Genomic DNA, 19050 nt, shown 5'->3' on the forward strand with positions numbered 1-19050 from the left:
ACCCGATCTGGGGCCACCACCTCGGGCCGGGCCAGTGTCACCTCTGCGCCCGTGTCCCAGTAACCATAAACTTCTTTCCCATCCACCTCCAGGGGAACAAGGCACTCGCTCCGCAGGGACAGCCCCGCGCCAACCCTGTAAACGGAGAACTTTGAATCCGGAGCATCTGGCCCCCCCAGAGAAGCTGGCCTGGGGCTCTCCTCCCTCCTTAGCAGGTGGTACTCTGCCAGCCCCCCTTCCCTGGGAATGCTGCCTCTCGCCGGGCTGGGTCTCTACCCAGTCAACCCTCTGTGGGTTCGCCCTGCTCAGTCTGTCCCTGAGCCTGGGGCACTGGGCCCGTATGTGGCCCTTTTGGCCACAGTGGTAGCAGCCCATGTCCCATGGGTCCCCTTGAGTGGGTCGGATGGTCCTGATGCCGGATGTTCCCCTCTGATGGGGTTTTTCTGTATTTTCCCACGGGGAGGTCCCATGGTGACTCTCTCTCTGCGTTGTGGTGGGATTGCTCCTTTGGGACTCCTCCCTGCCACCCCCTGACCGGCTCTTTACAAACTCATCAGCCAGCTGCCCGGCGTGTCGCGGGTTCTCTGGCTTTCTGTCCACCAACCACAGCCTCAGGTCGGATGGGCACCGCTCATACAGTTGCTCCAGTACCAGCAGTTTAATCAGGTCCTCCTTCGTCTGGGCCCCACCAGCCCACTTGCTGGCGTATCTTTCCATGCGGGCGGCTAGTTGCAGATATGAGATCTCAGGGGTTTTATCTTGACTCCGGAACCTTTCCCGGTACATCTCAGGAGTCAGCCCAAACTCTCGTAGCAGGGCCTTTTTGAATAGTTCGTAGTCCCCTTTCTCTGCCTCTCCCAGTTGGCGGTACAATGCCATGGATTTGGGGTCCAGTAAGGGGGTAAGGACCCGGAGTCTGTCCGCGGGATCCACCCGGTGCAGCTCGCAGGCCGTCTCAAAGGCCTCCAGGAAGTCATCCATGTCCTCCCCCCCTCCTTGTATGGGGCCATGATGCACTTATCAAAGCTCCGTGCAGTCCTGGGTCCCCCCTCACTCACCGCAGCCGGGGGTTCGCTGCCCTTCAATCTCGCCAGTTCCAGGTCATGCTGACGCTGTCTCTCATTCTCCTGTCTCTGTCTCTCATTCTCCTCCCGTTCCTGCTGACGCTGTCTCTCTTTCTCCTCCCGTTCACGCTGATGCTGTCTCTCTTTCTCATCCCGTTCATGCTGTCTCTGTCTCTCTTTCTCCTCCCGTTCATGCTGTCTCTGTTGTTCACGATCCTCCAGCTCTCTCAGTTTTAGCTCTTTCTCCCATTCCAGCCAATTCCGCTCCCCGGATGCCGAACGTCGCCGGGAGGATCCTCTGCTGGCCGGCGAGCTTCGCCGGGGGGACCCCCTGCTGGCCGGGGGGGCCACGGCGCCTTCGGTATTTGCTGGGCTCCTCCCCACCCTTCCCCTAGGCATAGGAAGGAGGGGTCTCGGGACGCCCTCAGCAGCCGGCTGACCACTCCCAGCTGGGACAGACACTGGTGCCTGCGCTGCATTTGCCAGGCTGCTTCCCTGAGACACAGGGATCAGTTCATTCGCGCGATCTTCTGCCTCCAGCTGGGCAATGAGCTGTTCTTTGGTGAGCCTCCCAATGCGCAGCCGCCTCTGCTTGCACAGCTCCACCAGGTCGCTCTTAAGCCGCTTGGCATACATCTTCCTGCTGGCCACTCACCGGCCTGTGTGCTCACAGCTCCCCACAGTTCCCAGGGGGCCCCCTAGTGTGCCAGCCCTTCTGTGCCTGCCCTTCTCGAGGTCACCACCTCTCTGCCAGGGTCGAGCTGCAGACTCCTCCGCCCCTGGGACCACTCGCTGCGATCCCCTCGGGGGACCCTGTTACTGCAAAAGTCCTTCTCGCTGGTCACACACTCCCAGGGGTAATAACCGTCTCTCTCTCACTCTTCAGCGCGCCTGGTCCCCGTCAATCCCCCTTCGTTTTACTGCTCCCCAGTCACTTACTGCAGGAAGCGCCGTCCACGGGGTGCAGTAGATCCCGCCGCTGCCACCAGTTGTTGCGGAGTATTGGGGGACTCAGGGCCCTGCACCCCCGGCTTCCTGCGATTCACCATGACTCTCAGCCAGCCAGTAAAGCAGAAGGTTTATTTGGATGACAGGAATACAGTCCAAGACAGGTCTTGCAGGCACAGACAACAGGGCCCCCCTCAGTTAGGTCCAGCTTGGGGTCCCAGGGCATGCCAGCCCACCCCCCTTTGGGGGGTCAGAGCCATCTCTGCCCCCCAGCCATCTCTCCAGCCTCCTTCTAGCCTGCTTCCCGCACTCTCCTTTTGCGACCCCTCCCACAGCCTTTGTTCAGTTTCCCGGGCTAAGGAGTCACCTCACCTTCAACCCCTTCCTGGGTTCTCATGTTACACACTCAGGTATGCGCCCTCGGGCGCCCTCGGGCAGATCCCATCCTGCAATGCAGACTATCCCAGCACACTCCCCTGTCAGCATTCACAGACCACCGTGAGAACAGGCCCAGTTCGTCACATTAACTAAAAAAAATGAATCACAATTAAAAAAATGAATCATGATTAATCGCAGTTTTAATTGCACTGTTAAACAATAGAATACCAATTGAAATGCATTAAATATTTTGGAAGTTTTTCTACATTTTCATATATATTCTATCCTGTGTTGTAATTGAAATCAAAATGTATATTATTTTTATTCCAACTATTTGCAGTGTAAAAATGATAAACAAAAGAAATAGTATTTTTCAATTCATCTCAACAAGTACTGAAATGCATTCTCTTTATTGTGAAAGTGCAACTTACAAATGTAGATTTTTTGTTACATAACTGCACTAAAAAACAAAACAATGTAAACTTTAGAGCCTACAAGTCCACTCAGTCCTACTTGTTCAGCCAATCATTAAGACAAACAAGTTTGTTTACATTTGCAAGAGATAATACTGCTGGCTTCTTATTTACAATGTCATCTGAAAGAGAGAACAGCAGTTCACATGGCACTTTTGTAGCCAGCAATGCCAGGTATTTAAGTGCCAGATATGCTAAACATTCATATGCCCCTTCATGCTTCAGCCACCATTCCAAAGGACATGCATCCATGTTGATGATGCTCATTTAAAAAAAATAGTATGTTAATTACATTTTTGATTGAACTCCTTGGGGCAGAATAGTATGTCTCCTGCTCTGTTTTATCCACATTTTGCCATATATTTCATGTTATAGAAGTCTCGGATGATGACCCAGCACATGTTGTTTGGTTTAAGAACACTTTCACTGTAGATTTGATAAAACGCAAAGAAGGTACCAATGTGAGATTTCTAAAGATAGCTTCAGCACTCGACCCAAGGTTTAACAATCCGAAGTGCCTTCCAAAATCTGACGAGGTGTGGAGCATGTTTTCAGAAGTCGTGAAAGTGCAACACTCCGACGTGTAAACTACAGAACCCGAACCACCAAAAGAGAAAGTCAACCTTCTGCTAATGGTATCTGACTCAGATAATGAAAATGAACATGCATTGGTCCACACTACTTTGGATTGTTATCGAGCAGAACCCGTCATCAGCATGGATGCATGTCTTCTGTAATGGTGGTTGAAGCATGAAGGGACATATGAATCTTTAGCACATCTGGCACATAAATATCTTGCGATGGTGGCTACACCAGTGCCATGAGAACGCCTGTTCTCACTTTCAGGTGACACTGTAAACAAGAAGCGGGAAGCATTATCTCCCACAAATGTAAACAATTTGTTGTCTGAGCGATTGGCTGAACAAGAAGTAGGACTGAGTGGACTGGCAGGGTCTAAAATTTTACATTGTTTTATTTTTGAATGCTTTTTTTTCTATATAATATTATGTTTGTAAGTTCAACTTTCATGATAAAGAGATTGCACTACAGTATTTGTATTAGGTGAACTGAAAAATACTATTTCTTTTGTTTTTTAACAGTGCAAATACTTGTAATAAAAATAAATATGAAGTGAGCATTGTACACTTTGTATTCTGTGATGTAACTGAAATCAATATATTTGAAAATGTAGAAAACATCCAAAAATATTTAAATAAATGGTATTCTATAATTATTGAACAGTTCGATTAATCGCGTGATTTTGTTAATCTTGCGATTCATTGCAATTAATTTGTTTAATCCCATGATTAATTTTTTTAATCGCTTGACAGCCCTATTGACAATCTTTTGCCTAGTGGGCATTCCCCAAGTGTAAACACATTTCTAATACAGATGCGTAGCCAATATTCCTAACTTCAGATACAAAAATGATAGATGCATACAAATAGGATAATCATAATCAGTAAATCATAACCTTTCAATGATCTTTCACATGACCTATCTTGTATAAAATACATCATAGCTATGCTCTAATCATATCATAATAGTATCTCTGTGACGAATATGGGATGCAGTGTCACAGTGAGCAGCTGGACTGTCAGGTTCCCCATCTCCCTCTGGCCTCAATGCTGGGTGTCGGCGTGGTTTCAAGGCTGCCCAGGTCTTTTGATATTCCTGGCTCCCTTCTTGCCTGCGCCCAACCTCGGCATCTCAGCAATAGGGAGATGCTGCCCCTCCCCCTATCATTGTTTGGGGTATTGTTCATGGTCCTTTAAATTTCAGGGGCAGCTTCATACGACACTCACAATCCAATTCAAGTTTCTCTCTGGCACTGGTGCAGCAAGTTCTCAGCCTCTGCCATCTAACTCTGAGGAACAAACCCAGCAATTTCCCAGCTCTGTTCCCCTCATCTTCTCCAGGGCTGGCTCAAGGCACCAGCTGAGCAAGCAGGTGCTTGGGGCAGCCAAGGGGAAGGGGCGGCATGTCAAGCTCTTCGGCGGCAATTCAGCGGAGGGTCCCTGTCCCTCTCGGAGGGAAGGACCTGCCTCCAAATTGCCACCGAAGAAGGTGGTGGAGCTGCCGCCGATCGTGATCGCGGCTTTTTTTTTTTTTGCTTTTTTCCGCCGCTTGGGACGGCAAAAACCATGGAGCTGGCCCTGACCTTCTCCCCCTCCAAACGGTATCTCACATCACTTCAGGGATCAGGCACTAACTTCATTCCCTCTTTCAGTCTCGGGCTCGCACACTGTGAATGTATCTCGCACTATCAGTGTTTGTCCTGAGAGATATTGATCACCGTCATTGTTCAAACGATACAAAAAAATCTCATGACAAAGGGTTAGATAAAGATCAAAATAAAATCTAAAAAAGGACTATTCTGGCAAATGATCATTTGTCTTGTGAAGGCCTCAATGAATCTGACCTCCATCCTGTCAAACTCAACCAATATCAAAATATGTGACCAAACGGCCTTAACGAAGAGAGAAAAACCCACAATCCAGGGTGGGCTATAAAACACTTTCATGTTCATAAAGTGAAATCCCAGAGAATCATCAATCTCAAGACTCAAAATCAGGAAAATAAATTTACCCATTTTCTTCTGAAGTGGCTAAACTGGCTTCACTTCTCGCCTCATTATTTGGTTGTATTAGTTGCAAAAGTTTTAGCATCATCATAATAAAAGAAAGAAAAAGACAAATCTTCCCATCTACAAATGATCTGGACTAGCCTAGAAAAAGCCGGGAAGCAATTTTACCAATCGATGGAAACAGGGCTATAAGATCTGAAAGGTCAAACTGTGTTTTAGGTTCAATGGGATTTCCCCACCCACTCCTAGGTCTATGACACTTTCTTCTCCAGTCCTCTGATCATAGAGATCAAAACTGTGCTTCCTAAGCATGGAGAGCCAGGGACTCGGTGGTAAAGTGACACCTTAGGTGAAGGGGTAGAACGGGGACAGGATAAAACTCTCCATTGCTTGGACAGAGGCTGCTGTGTCGAGAGTGGATCGTGACGGTGATGGGGGAAGGAGGGAATACCTGAGACTCACCCCATTGTCCTGAAATAGCACAGAAGCTAAAACAGCACATTTTACTGCCCCTGCTCCCCATTTTTTTAGCATCTAGTTAATTCTTGTGCATAAAGGGAGAAAATGTACAAACACTACATGCTTTTCAGCATGGCCTGGTGTAATGTGAGACTATCTGGGAATGAGACAATCCGGCCCCAACGGGGGAACTCAGGGATTAACAATCATTCTGCGAATGGGAGGGGATCAGAACAGATAAGTAAGGGTATGATTTTATTACAGAGGTCGCGGAACTCAGGCAATCTGTGACTTCCAGAGACCTCCATGACTTCAGCCCATGGTGGCTCGGAGCTGTGGGGTCCCCCTGCCATTCATGGCAGCCGAAAGCTGCCCCCCAGAGCTCTGACCTGCTGCAAGCCGTGGGGTTACCCCACAGCTCCTGGCCGCAATGGGTGGCTCCCAGAGCTCTGAGTAACTGCAGGCAGCTTGGGCCCCCCATAGCTCCCAACTGCCATGGGTTGCGGAGCACCTCCGGAGCACCGAGCTGCAGACGGCAGGGGGAAGGCCCTCTGAGACCCAGCCAGAGCCCCCGCACCTCCCCACCCAACATGGGACCCCAGATCCCCAGCAACGATAGGTGCTGGAGCCTTCTCCCTCCCCATTTTGTCACGGATATGAGTAGTAAAAGTCATGGACAGGTCACAGGCTTCTGTGAATTTTTCTTTATTGCCCGTGACCTGTTCATGACCTTTACCAAAAATATCCATGACAAAATCTTAGCCTTACACATAAGATGCTCAAGGAGAGTTTACACTAGGAAATCTGGTGCAGGGTCACAGAGTTGTGCTGGCTAATCCTGACCACATTTCCTACCATAGACACACAGAGGCTGATGCTGCGGAAACAGAAGTGGGATCTCCAGACCTCCCACAAAGGGCCCTGTGGGAATCAGTCCCTCTCAGAGATGCTGTCTCAATGCAGAGGGGGCAGGGAGAAGGGGCAGAGTGATGAGGCAGCACTTCTCTACCTCTGTGCTCTCCCTTGCCTCTTATACCATGATCCCCAAACACTCGATACCCCAGCACCCAGCTTCCCTGCTCCACCAGCCCCAACTATTCAATCCCCAGTATCCTCCCCACAACCCATCGCCCTGGTCCTTTAATGTTTGATCCCCCAGAGACAAGCACCCTGGGGGATTCGGGGAGGGGAGGAGTTACCAGCCCCCAGGGACACTCCCCCTGCAGGGAACAGCTCCAGGTCAGTGGGGGAGCCCAGCCCAGGGACTGGTGGAAGATGGGGGATGGGGACAGGTGTGCAGAGTGAAGGTGGGGCCTGGCCCAAGTGTCCTTCTCCTCATCTCCATGGCAGGGGGATCCTGGTTGGGAGGGGAAGGGAGGGGGGGACTTCAGTCAGGCAGAGGGAGCGGCTGGAGGAGTTTCTCTGTCTCCCTTCCCCCACCTGTGGCCCATCAGCTCAGCAGCCAGGACTGCAGCAGGGGGGAGGGGCTGATGGGGGCTTCTCCTCCTCTGCCTGGGGTTTGCTGAGACCAGGCGGAGCCAGAGAGTCACTGACCAACTGATGCTCGGCTGCTGCTGGATCCTCACCCCAGCGATGGGCAGCTGCATCCTTGGGAGCCAAAGGCCCCTGATGTGTGTGGGAAGAAGGAAATGGGTTTGTCACCATGGCCAGCCCTAGTCAGGTAACTCAGAGAATTTCCCTGCTGTAGGGAGGAGTCTCTGATGTCCAACATGGTGTTAGCTCCACTTGGAGCATTTTCCCCCTTGAAAACACCTCAGAGGTTTCTTCCCTGTGCGGATTTGCGGATGCCTGATACTCTGGGAGCACCAAATGAAGCTTCCCCCACATTCAAGGTTTCTCTGTTGTGTAGGTCCCTGATGTGTGTCTGCAGTCAGGCTATTCCTAGGGTGTCTCACCCTTGTGGATTCTCTGATGTTTGGTAAGCTCTGAGCTCTTACTGAACCTTTCCCCACAGTCAAGGCATTTATAAGGTGTCTCTCCCATGTGGATTCTCCCATGTTTAGTAAGGTATGAGCGCTGACTGAAAGTTTTCCCACAGTCCAAGCATTTGTAGGGTCTTTCTCCTGTGTGGGATCTCTGATGTGTAATAAGCTTTGAGCTCTCGCTAAAATCTTTCCCACACTCAAGGCATTTATAAGGTCTCTCTCCTGTGTGGGTTCTCTGATGTGTAATAAGCACTGAGCTCCGAATAAAACTTTTCCCACATTCACAGCATTGAAAAGGTCTCTCTCCTGTGTGCAGTCTCTGGTGTAGAATAAGTTGTGACTTCTCAATAAAGCTTTTCCCACAGTCTAAACATTTATGGGGTCTCTCTCCTGTGTGGATTCTCTGATGAGTGGTAAGTTTTGTTCTGTCAACAAAACTTTTCCCACAATCGAGGCATTTATAGGGTTTGTCACCTGTGTGGATTTTTTGATGCTTAATAAGGTGGGAGCGACTACTGAAATCATTCCCACACTCAAGGCACTTATAAGGTCTCTCTCCTGTGTGCAGTCTCTGGTGTATAATAAGTTGTGACTTTTGAATGAAACTTTTCCCACATTCAAGGCATGTATAGGGTCTTTCTCCGGTGTGGATTCTTTCATGTTTAGTAAGGGATGAACTTTCGATAAAACCTTTCCCACACTCGGGGCATTTATAGGGTCTCTCTCCCGTGTGCAGTCTCTGGTGTTTAATAAGATAAGGCTTCCTACTGAAGCTTTTCCCACAGTCTAAGCATTTATAGGGCTTCTCTCCTGTGTGGGTTCTGTGATGTGACATAAGGTGTGACGTCTCATTAAAGCTTTTCCCGCACTCCAGGCATTTATAGGGTTTCTCTCCTGTGTGTAGTCTCCGGTGTGTAATGAAGTGTGACTTCTCACTGAAGCTTTTCCCACAGTCCAAGCATTCATAGGACTTCTCTCCTGTGTGGGTTCTCCAATGTTTAATAAGGTTTGCACTGAAACGGAATCTTTTCCCACACTCAAGGCATTTGTAGGGTTTCTCTTCATTGTGTCTTGTCTGCTGGACTGTGGTTTCCTTGGGATCCTTCCATCCTCCCTCACATTCAGTGGATTCATCCAGTTTCTTCCCGGGATAGTTTCCCAGTTGCATCTCTGATCTGTGTCGATCTCCCCAGGCTTTTCCCTGTTCCAAGCACTGGGAAAAATTCCCTTCAGTTCTTCTCAAAAACCTCTCATGCAGTTCCACTTTCTCAGGACCTTCCGGTTGCTGAGTCTCCTCCATGTTTTCACTCACTGTCCTATCACCTGCTGGGAGAGAGAGAATCCAGACAGGAGTCACTGCCTGTGCCGGGGAGAAAGGACTGAAAGGGGAATAGCAAAGAGGGAAAACACAACACAGTGACTGTTGGGGAGATGGAGACACTGGATTCTGCCGCCACATCCCACCCAAATACTCCCAGGGAAGCAAAGTCAGGGAGGAAATTCCCACAGCTAACAGGGTGGGTGGGAAACCATGACTGATATTTGCCTTGATGATATGACGCCGCCCTGACCTGGGTGAGATGGGGCACAACTGAGGGCTTTCGCTCACATTAAGTTTTTGGGAGTCCAAACTTTTTCCTTCACTCGCCAGGTGTTTCTGTCTCAGTTTCCCTCATTCCTCACCTGTGCAGGTGCCTCTCGGGCTTTCTCTTTTCTCAGCAGCCTGGAGATCTGGAACCCACGGCTCTTCCCCTTGTTCCAGCAGGGGATCAGGTCAGGTTTGGGAATGGGGAATACTGCTCAGGGAGTGAAATCAGGCAAGCTCAGGGCGCACGGAGCACTGGTAGAGTATTTGTCAAAAGGAACATTCCCTGAGTTTAACCTGACCCTACAGGGGATTGTGGTAACTCAGACCCTATGGGAGCAGCAGATCTCTGAGGGCGCGGAGGTGTTGTTACACCCTCACTAGGAGGTCTCAGGGTAGATGCGCTCTGGGGGACTTGCTGAGACACACACAGCTTGGGTGTTAAACTCCTGCCTATTTCCAAGCCTGCAGAACCTAGAGCCCTCCCCACAGATGGAGCAAGGTGAACCGTGTGTGAAGGAGAAATAATACAGGCAGGACAATACCCTGCTTCTGACCCCTGAAAGCTGGAGAGATGGGGATGAATTAGCCTGTCCATTTGGTTTCTGACTTCCCTGTTCCCTTGAAGGGGGTCTGGAGATGCAAGTCTCTCCCTCACTGCAGCTGTGGACAACGTGACCCTCCCCCAAATCCAACTGACCAGGGAAGAACCTGACGAGATTCAGATGTGCAGACCTCACGGCATCTAATAGCTGAGGGCACAGGAATCCCTTACCCAACAAGGTCACCGTCTCATAGTTCTCCTGCATGACATCCCTGTAGAGGCCTCTCTGTCTGGGTTTCAGCAGAGCCCCCTGCACCTCAGTGAAATACACAGCCACCTCCTCGAAGGTCACCGGCATCTGAAACATCAGTTCCTCCACTCAGCATCTGCAGCCCCAGCAACAATCCTACTAGTCACAGGGGAGGAGGCCCAGAAAAGCAGAATCCCACCCCACCCTGCTCAGAGCAGCCAGGAGGCTTTAAGGGGTGGGAGAAGGTGAGAGCTCCTTGTCCCTCCAGCACACGGAGCAGGGCAGGGTCTTCTCATTTCCCACACGCCTGCCAGCCCTGGCTGATGCAGGAAGCAGAGCTCTGAGCCGGGGACGGGGACAGGAATCCCGACAGCTTCCCTTTGTATTTCACAGCAGCCTCTGGCCAGTGGGTTCAGGCTCCAGCACTGGGACTCTGGTCAGTTTTCCCAGCCCTGCCCATGGGGGCAGGGGTGTTTCCTGTTTCAAAAATGGGGGAATGTTTCTCCCCGCCACCGCCAATGGACCTGTTCAGAAAATCAGGCTCCAAGTTGAATGTGTCCCAGCAGGTTTATCACACCCTGTCCCATCCCTGCCTCCCCCTGTGTGTTTCCTGCCCCTCCCCCCTAGCAAATGCCCCCTGCACCTCCATGAAAATCCCCTACCTGGGCTGGCTCCATCACAGCCATTTCCCTTCCCTGTCCCCTGGAAGATGGGATGATCTGGAGCGAAACGCGGACGTGATTCCTCAGCCTGTCAGGGTGAAAGGGGTGATGGGAAGGTTTCAGAAGGGGCTTGAGTCCATTTCACACCCCGATTTCCCCCAGGCTCTCTCCCTGCAGACAGACACTCTGGACTCTGCCATTCTGGGAAAAACTATCAATCACTTTATTACAATATAGACCTGGTCCCTCCCACCAGGGCTGAGGCCACAAGGACACTTTTAAACCCTCCCAGGGACAGAGTCCTGTAGCCAATGATTTTAGTTTTTTGGTCATTTATTGTGTGATGTTATAATTAATTCATATGTTACGTCATATCTAATCATTTTATGTTAAATAGAGTTCAATTGTAGAATTATAAAAGTATAAGATTGATTAGTAGTAGAAGGGGATAGGTATGCATTAGGTATCTAAGTAAGTAGGATTGAAACGCAAGGCCTGCAGGCTGAGGCTTGTAAGATTTTAGATTAGCCATATTAGGCCTTGGTGCTTGGACCTAATTACGTCACTGAAGAATGACCCGATGCCACAAGATTACGGGCAAAGATGTACCAGTGGGTAATATTGTGAAAAATTATCCAGAAGATTAATTTTAAATCACAAAAATGTTGTAATGGCACATCTGTTCCCAACATGTGTCTTAACCGCAGGATATAAATTGTGCGTCAATTCTAATGAGAATAAATAGCACCTACCCGACCAATAGAAATTGGGGTCCCTTGTGCTTCTGGGGGACACCAGACCAATAAGCACAAAGAGGGTTGACACTTTCATGAACGTGCGCAGAATGCAGGTATAGTCGGAATCACCATATAAAAAGAGGGTGCCCAGATTAGGAAATTTGAGTTCCCTGTAGTGTGATGGGGTGTGCATCCCCCACAGTAGCCAAGACAGGGTTAAACCCACATTATAGACAGCAAAATTCCCACCCCTAGGCCGGACTTGGGCATGCTCCAGATACTGTAGCAGTCTAGAGGGAGGAAGCCAAGCTCATTCCGGGTTGGAGGCTGGAGGGGAAGGATCTGGACTGGATGCTCCCACTGCGGACTGGCTACAGCCACCACCTGCAGAGATCGGAGGCCCCAAGGACCGGCTTGGACCCCTGCGACCGATGGAGTTCCACGAAGCTACATGTGCTGGAGACCCAGAAGCCTCATGGACTGCCTCACCAGAGACAATGGCAGGAAGTGACCCAGGGCGGGTGATGAAGGGGTATCTCCCATCCGGGTAAGCTCAGCGTGTTTTGGTAGGATTCCCTGCTGAGCCAGTGACTCTGGGTCCCTCCTACCTGGGCTGCCAGCCCCCCTTGCTGGTGGGTACTGGCAACTAGACCCCGTCGCCCTGAACCGAAGGGCTGCGCTATTAACTCTGGCCACTAGGCCATGCTTCCCCGGGCACTGGGGCTATCGCCTTTGCTTTGGTCCTTGGACCCTGGGCTAGCGGGGTTGGACATGGACAAGTAGACTGACTGGTGGTGTCCACGCACCCACTTCCCACCCCCTTTCGCGACGGGGTGTGCATACACCGTGACATAGGGGAAAACTCCAGCAGGAACCATCCCTCCACTGATGATCAATCCATGAGAGACCCACAGACCATAACACTATCTAGGAGGATGTGAGTATAACTATGTTTGTAACTCGTGCAAAGGTCTGTATGGAATTTCTATATGCCTCAGTACTCACAACTTAATGGTAACTTTAATAAAACTTGTAAACCAGACTAGACTTTGTACTTGTGAATGTCTGTGTGGTCACTGCCCTTGGTCTTTATATGTTCCTAGAGACCGTAAATCTGAAGCAAGTACCAGAGGTGACTTTTACTCCATTAAGCATGAAACTGTAGCCACCAGAGCCAAACCCACGGTGGTGTAATCCCACATTACTAAATTCACTTTAAATAAAATAAAAGGCTACAGTCTCTAAGACAAATACTAGAAAAGTGCAGAATCAAAGGCGCCACTGTGGGGGATTCCCCCTGACATTGTCCCCAAGGGCAGCGCACTCCCCCCCCCCACCCCCCACACACACCAGCGCGGGGACTAGGAAGGGGCAGGACCTGGCTTTTCCTCTGTCAGATCCTCTCCTTCTTCACAGGAGAGTAAGTCGGCCCAGGGGTGATACAGGGAATGGATCCGCGCAGGTCTGGGAACTGGGAACCTCCCTCTCCACTTCTTGCTCCTGTTGCCCCTTTCGGTCTCACCCCTCCCCTTCCTGTCTCCTTCCCTCTCCCCTCTGCCTGGGAGAACTGGGGACTGTCCTGTTCGCATGGGCGTTGGCTCTCCAGTGTCAGCCTGGCTGTGTCACTGAGGGCAGCAGCTCTGGAACCCGCAGGCACAGGGGAGCCCCTCCCACTCTGGTACAAACTCACCAGCAGGTCCCTGAAAGGGGCCCCTGGTGCAAAGTCACTTGCCTGCCCGGCCCCAGCCCTTTCCCTCAGTCACCTGGAAATTCTGGCTCAAGAGCTGATGTTGGCAGAGCCTGGGGCTGCCCCAGGGGGCTAGTTCCAGGACTGTCAAAAGTCCCCACCTGGGCTGGGCACAGAGGGGGGTTAATGAAGGTCTCTCCTTGGCACAGAGCCCGCTGGGGGAGCAGCAGTTGCTCAGTCCGGGCCCCAGATCACACTGCAGGAGGCAGCTTCAACTGACCCAGGGAGCTCAATTAACTCCCGGGCACTAATATCATGAGCAGACAGAGAGAGACACCAGCCTCGTCTGCCTTAGCAATAACCAACCCTCCCCACCCCCCACCTATATGAGGAAAGTTCAGCAGCTGTGGATTTCATTTGCCCACCAGGACTCACACCAGAACAGAACCAGAATACCAGCTTGAACCGTTATGCTTAACTGAACTGGAACCAGACTTAAACCATCATTTTTCCTCTTAGTGACTCTGAATCGAACTCAGGGGGAAATGGCTACCAGTTAAAATAAAGTTTTAGCAATTTTTCAGCTCAATATTTGATCAAACAAAACCTACTCTGATCTCACTTTCATTATAAAACAAGACAACAAAACAACCCCCAGGCATGTGATCACTACCCGGCCTGTCCCAGTAGGAGAAGAGAAGGGGGCAGCCCACAGAAGCAGGGAGGAAGGGGAGAGAAGTGGGGGCTCCCTGTCCCAGAAGTTAACATTAACTCTTCAAGGCCAAGGAAAAAGGCTGCTCAATTCTTCTTCCGCTTAGACAGGCCTCCTCTCACCTGTCCCCACCCCTTGGGGCAGCTCCTCCCTCCAACTGTCACAATCTGAGGCAGGCTCCATGCCCCAGATTCAGTTCCCCACTGAAGCAAGCCACAGGGCTCACTCCCAACCCCCTTCCCCTTCTGGGGCACTGCCTGGTAACTAACCAGAACCGAACACACCGACTGCCACTGAATCTGAACCAAACCCCAGTTCCACTCCTTGCGGCTCGCAGTGACTCTGGTTGGACACCGAATCCTGCACAGAAATCAGACCAGCCCCTGTTCAGTGCTGTCAGCCCAGGAGTCAGACCCCCCGCAGATAAGGAGATTGTCTTTAAACACAAATATGAAATTGGGAGCTGGAGGGGGGGGGGAGGTTACTGGGTGGACCTTTGCCTTGTAAATTCTCAGCCCTTTGGGGGAAGTCTCCTGCCCACCCCCTACCCCTAGTGTGACCACCTTTCAAAAGGCAAAAGTGGGACACATGCAGGACCCCTGCCCCCTTTCCCCAAGGCCACGCCCCCTGCTCCACCTCTTCCCCCTGAGACCCTGCCTCCTGGCCAGGTCAGAAGCCGAGCTCTGATAAGAACCGCCCAGGGAGCCCGGGGCCACTGCAGGGAGCCCCGACCCTCTACCTGCCCTGGGCAGGGGTACTCAAGAACATCCCCTGGCCTGTATGCCCATCCCCCAGGGTAGGTGGAGGGTCTGGGGCTCCCCACTGCAGCCTGGGCTCCCTGGGTGGCTTTTATTATGACCAGGATCTAGCTTCAGCCAGGCCAGTGGGGAAGGGCTTGAGGGAAGCGGGGAGAAGAGGAGGAGCGGGGGCTCGTGGCCAAGAGGGGCTAAGGCCCACCTCAGCCCCGCCCACAGGCAACAGGCTGGTGCTGCCCCTGAGCCTCAGGCAGGTGCAGAGCCCCGGCACAGGGAATCCGGGACAAATAGTGTCATGGAGACATTCAGCCCAGGACCAGGACTTGAACTCTGCATTTCAGGACTGTCCTGCCCAATTTGGGATGGATGGTCATCCTGCCCACCCCCCACTGCTGGTTTGGCCATTTCTAGGGGAAAAAATCATAGAATCATAGAAGAACAGAATCATAGAAGATTAGGGTTGGAAGAGACCTCAGGAGGTCATCTAGTCCAATCCCCTGCTCAAAGCAGGACCAACAGCAACTAAATCATCCCAGCCAGGGCTTTGTCAAACCCGGCCTTAAAAACCTCTAAGGATGGAGATTCCACCACCTCCCTAGGTAACCCATTCCAGTGCTTCACCGCCCTCCTAGTGAAATAGTGTTTCCTAATATCCAACCTAGATCTCCCCCACTGCAACTCCTTGTTCTGTCATCTGCCACCACTGAGAACAGCCGAGCTCCATCCTCTTTGGAACCCCCCTACAGGTAGTTGAAGGCTGCTATCAAATCCCCCCTCACTCTTCTCTTCTGGAGACTAAACAAGCCCAGTTCTCTCAGCCTCTCCTCATAAGTCATGTGCCCCAGCCCCCTGATCATTTTTGTTGCCCTCTGCTGGACTCTCCAATTTGTCCACATGCTTTCTGTAGGGCGAGGGGGGGGGGGGGGGAAAACTGGATGCAGTACTCCAGATGTGGCCTCACCAGTGCCGAATAGAGGGGAATAATCACTTCCCTCAATCTGCTGGCAATGCTCCTACTAATGCAGCCCAATATGCCATTAGCCTTCTTGGCAACAAGGGCACACTGCTGACTCATATCCAGCTTCTCATCCACTGTAATCCCCAGGTCCTTTTCTGCAGAACTGCTGCTTAGCCAGTCGGTCCCCAGCCTGTAGTGGTGCTTGGGATTCCTCTCTCCTAAGTGCAGGACTCTGCACTTGTCCTTGTTGAACCTCATCAGATTTCTTTTGGCCCAATCCTCCAAATTGTCTAGGTCACTCTGGACCCTATCCCTACCCTTCAGCGTATCTACCTCTCCCCCCAGCTTAGTGTCATCTGCGAACTTCCTGAGAGTGCAATTCATCCCATCATCCAGACCATTGATAAAGATGTTGAACAAAACCAGCCCCAGGGCCGACCCCTGGGGCACCCCGCTTGATACCGGCTGCCAACTAGACATCGAGCCGTTGATCACGACCCGTTGAGCCCAATAATCTAGCCAGCTTTCTATCCACCTTATAGTCCATCCATCCAACCCTTACTTCTTTAACTTGCTGCAAAGAATTCTGTGGGAGACTGTAACAAAAGCTTTGATAAAGTCAAGATATATCATATCCACTGCTTTCCCTGCTGAGCAGGGCAGCCCCTTCACTCTCCCTTACCCCATGGGGCGGTGGAGCTGCCTTGTATCTCTCCCACCCCTCCCCCGTATCCCTGCCCCCTGGGCTCTCCCTTCCCCCGCCAGTCTCCTTTTGCGCTCACAGTCTCCCCCCAGCCTCCCCTCCCCACATCCCCCCTTTCCCTCGCAGTGACCCCCCCTCACATCTTCCCTCCATTCCAGCCTCGTTCCCCTCAGCCCCATAATTCCCCCTCTGCCCCCGATCACCCTGCATCGCCCCATCCTCCCTTCAGTGCAATCATCGCCCCCTGCCCCTGCCCCCGGCCTCACACACCCCTGTTCCCCCCTCAGTCCCCCCTTATCTGCACCCCCCGCCCACCTTCAGCCCCCTCCCGGCTCCTCGCCCGACCACCCAGGTGTCGCTGTCCCAGCCCCAGCACGGCCCGGGCTGGCTCCCCCCGCCCCGCACACACCGGGAGCTGGCGGCAGCTTTCCCGGGCCCGGGGCGGGAATCGCAGCCAGCTCCGCTGGGAGCAGCCTGGGGCCAAACCTCCCACTGCAGCCCGGGGGTGACGGGGGGGGGCGGGTCTCTCTCACCTTCCCTCCGAGCGGGGCCCCCTGGGGCAGGGGCCGGGCCGGGAAGGGGCCTGGCCGGGCTGGGGGCTCTGCCCTGGGAGAGGCTCCTGGGGAGCAGCGGGAAGGGCCCTGCTGGAGATTCCCCTCTCCCGGCTGCAGCCCGGGCTCCGGGCTCCCAGCACCAGCCGCCGGGGCTCGGGGATCTCGCCAGGAGCCTGGGAACCAGAGTCCCCGCAGCGGCTGCGAGTCACTTCCTGCTGCCGGGCCTGAGCCCAGCGATCGCTCCCCCCAGAGCCGCCTCCCAGCTGCTCCTGGGTCCTAGCGATCAACCCATCAACGGCAGCCCCCTGCCCCAGACCCTGCCTCCTATGACACTAGAGCCCTTCAGTGTTGACCGGGAAAGGGTTCATTGTTTTATGACGACATTGTTTTCTTATATAGGCTCCTATTACCCACCCCATCCCGATTTTTCACACTTGCTGTCTGGTCACCCTAACCACGGGCCATGGGAGGTCGCTAATAAAGGCTCATGTCACACTGTTCCTCAGGATCATTGCAAGAAGTGTGGGCAGATGATCTTTAAGGAACTACGTTTATATACCAGAAACTGTTTTAAAGTCTGAATCTAGGCAGGGTTGACAAACAGGTTTTGCTAGACCAAGGGATATCTAGTCACCTCTCTCCCACAGTTCACATGTAGATTATACTGGCACTAGAAAAGGTTCAGAAAAGGGCAACTAACATGATTAGGGGTTTGGAATGGGTCCCATATGAGGAGAGATTAAAGAGGCTAGGACTTTTCAGCTTGGAAAAGAGGAGACTAAGGGGGGATATGATAGACGTATATAAAATCATGAGTGATGTGGAGAAAGTGGATAAGAAAAAGTTATTTACTTATTCCCATAATACAAGAACTAGGGGTCACCAAATGAAATTAATAGGCAGCAGGTTTAAAGCAAATAAAAGGAAGTTCTTCACGCAGCGCACTGTCAACTTGTGGAACTCCTTACCTGAGGAGGTTGTGAAGGCTAGGACTATAACAGCGTTTAAAAGAGAACTGGATAAATTCATGGTGGTTAAATCCATTAATGGCTATTAGCCAGGATGGATAAGGAATGGTGTCCCTAGCCTCTGTTTGTCAGAGGGTGGAGATGGATGGCAGGAGAGAGATCACTTGATCATTGCCTGTTAGGTTCACTCCCTCTGGGGCACCTGGGATTGTCCACTGTCGGTAGACAGGGTATTGGGCTAGATGGACCTTTAGTCTGACCCAGTATGGCCGTTCTTATATTCTTATAAGCATTGTAAGCGAATACAATTGAAGTCCTGTTTGCATATAGCAGTGGTTCTCAACAAGGGGTACATGCATCACACAGACACAAGGCAGCCTTCTGCAAATCCCTCCCCACAAAGAAACAAGCGGGCCTTCTGCAACCTTCCTCCTCCCCAACAACTCACTTCAGCGACTCCCAAAATCAAAACCACTTATCAGGGGCCTCCTGCCTGTTTCTGCTTCTCCAAACTCTGACCACCATGACTGGCTAGCCTCCTCCGGAATAGAGAAGAGCTGCTGGCTTCATGCATCTGTGAACACTGAGTCGTCCTCAGCTTCTGGGTCCCCATCCTGCACCACATTCCCGTCCATGATTTTCTCCTGGCTCAGTCCACTCTCAACTGTCCCCTGAGCCACCAAAGTATCCACGGTGGTCTCTGCAGTGGAGGTTGGATCGCCGCCGAGTATTGTGTCCAGCTCTTTGTAGAACCAGCAGCTCAGTCCAGCACCGGAGCGGCAGTTTGCCTCCCGCACCTTGTGGTAGGCGTTCCGCAGCTCCTTCACTCTGACCCTGCACTGCAATATGTCCCGGTCATGGCCTCTTTTATGTCATGAAGCGTGATATCTGTCCGTAGGTATCATAATTCCTACGGCTGGAGTGCAACAGAGACTGGACAGTCTCCTCTCCCCAAATGCTGATGAGGTCCAACAGCTCGGTATTGCTCCAAGTGGGGGAGCACCTGGTGCATGCAGCAGTCACGGTCACCTGGACAGATGTGCTGAGACCACTGCACACATCTCCAAACAAACAGGAAGG

The 19050-nt window shown here is 51.9% G+C and overlaps 1 protein-coding gene across 1 annotated transcript; it reads right to left on the reverse strand.

Annotated features, from left to right (window-relative positions):
- Positions 1-3938: 3938 nt before the first annotated feature.
- Positions 3939-17201, reverse strand: LOC128847232 (zinc finger protein OZF-like). The gene is made up of 4 exons (XM_054046609.1): positions 16982-17201; positions 10897-10984; positions 10216-10342; positions 3939-9181 (listed from the first exon to the last, which is right to left on the reverse strand). Exons 2-4 carry the CDS (start codon positions 10918-10920, stop codon positions 7812-7814), a joined length of 1521 nt encoding a protein of 506 aa, XP_053902584.1. The 5' UTR covers positions 10921-10984; positions 16982-17201; the 3' UTR covers positions 3939-7811.
- Positions 17202-19050: the final 1849 nt, after the last annotated feature.

Source organism: Malaclemys terrapin, chromosome 13, assembly GCF_027887155.1.
Source record: "Malaclemys terrapin pileata isolate rMalTer1 chromosome 13, rMalTer1.hap1, whole genome shotgun sequence".
In the NCBI taxonomy this organism is placed as follows: domain Eukaryota; kingdom Metazoa; phylum Chordata; order Testudines; family Emydidae; genus Malaclemys; species Malaclemys terrapin.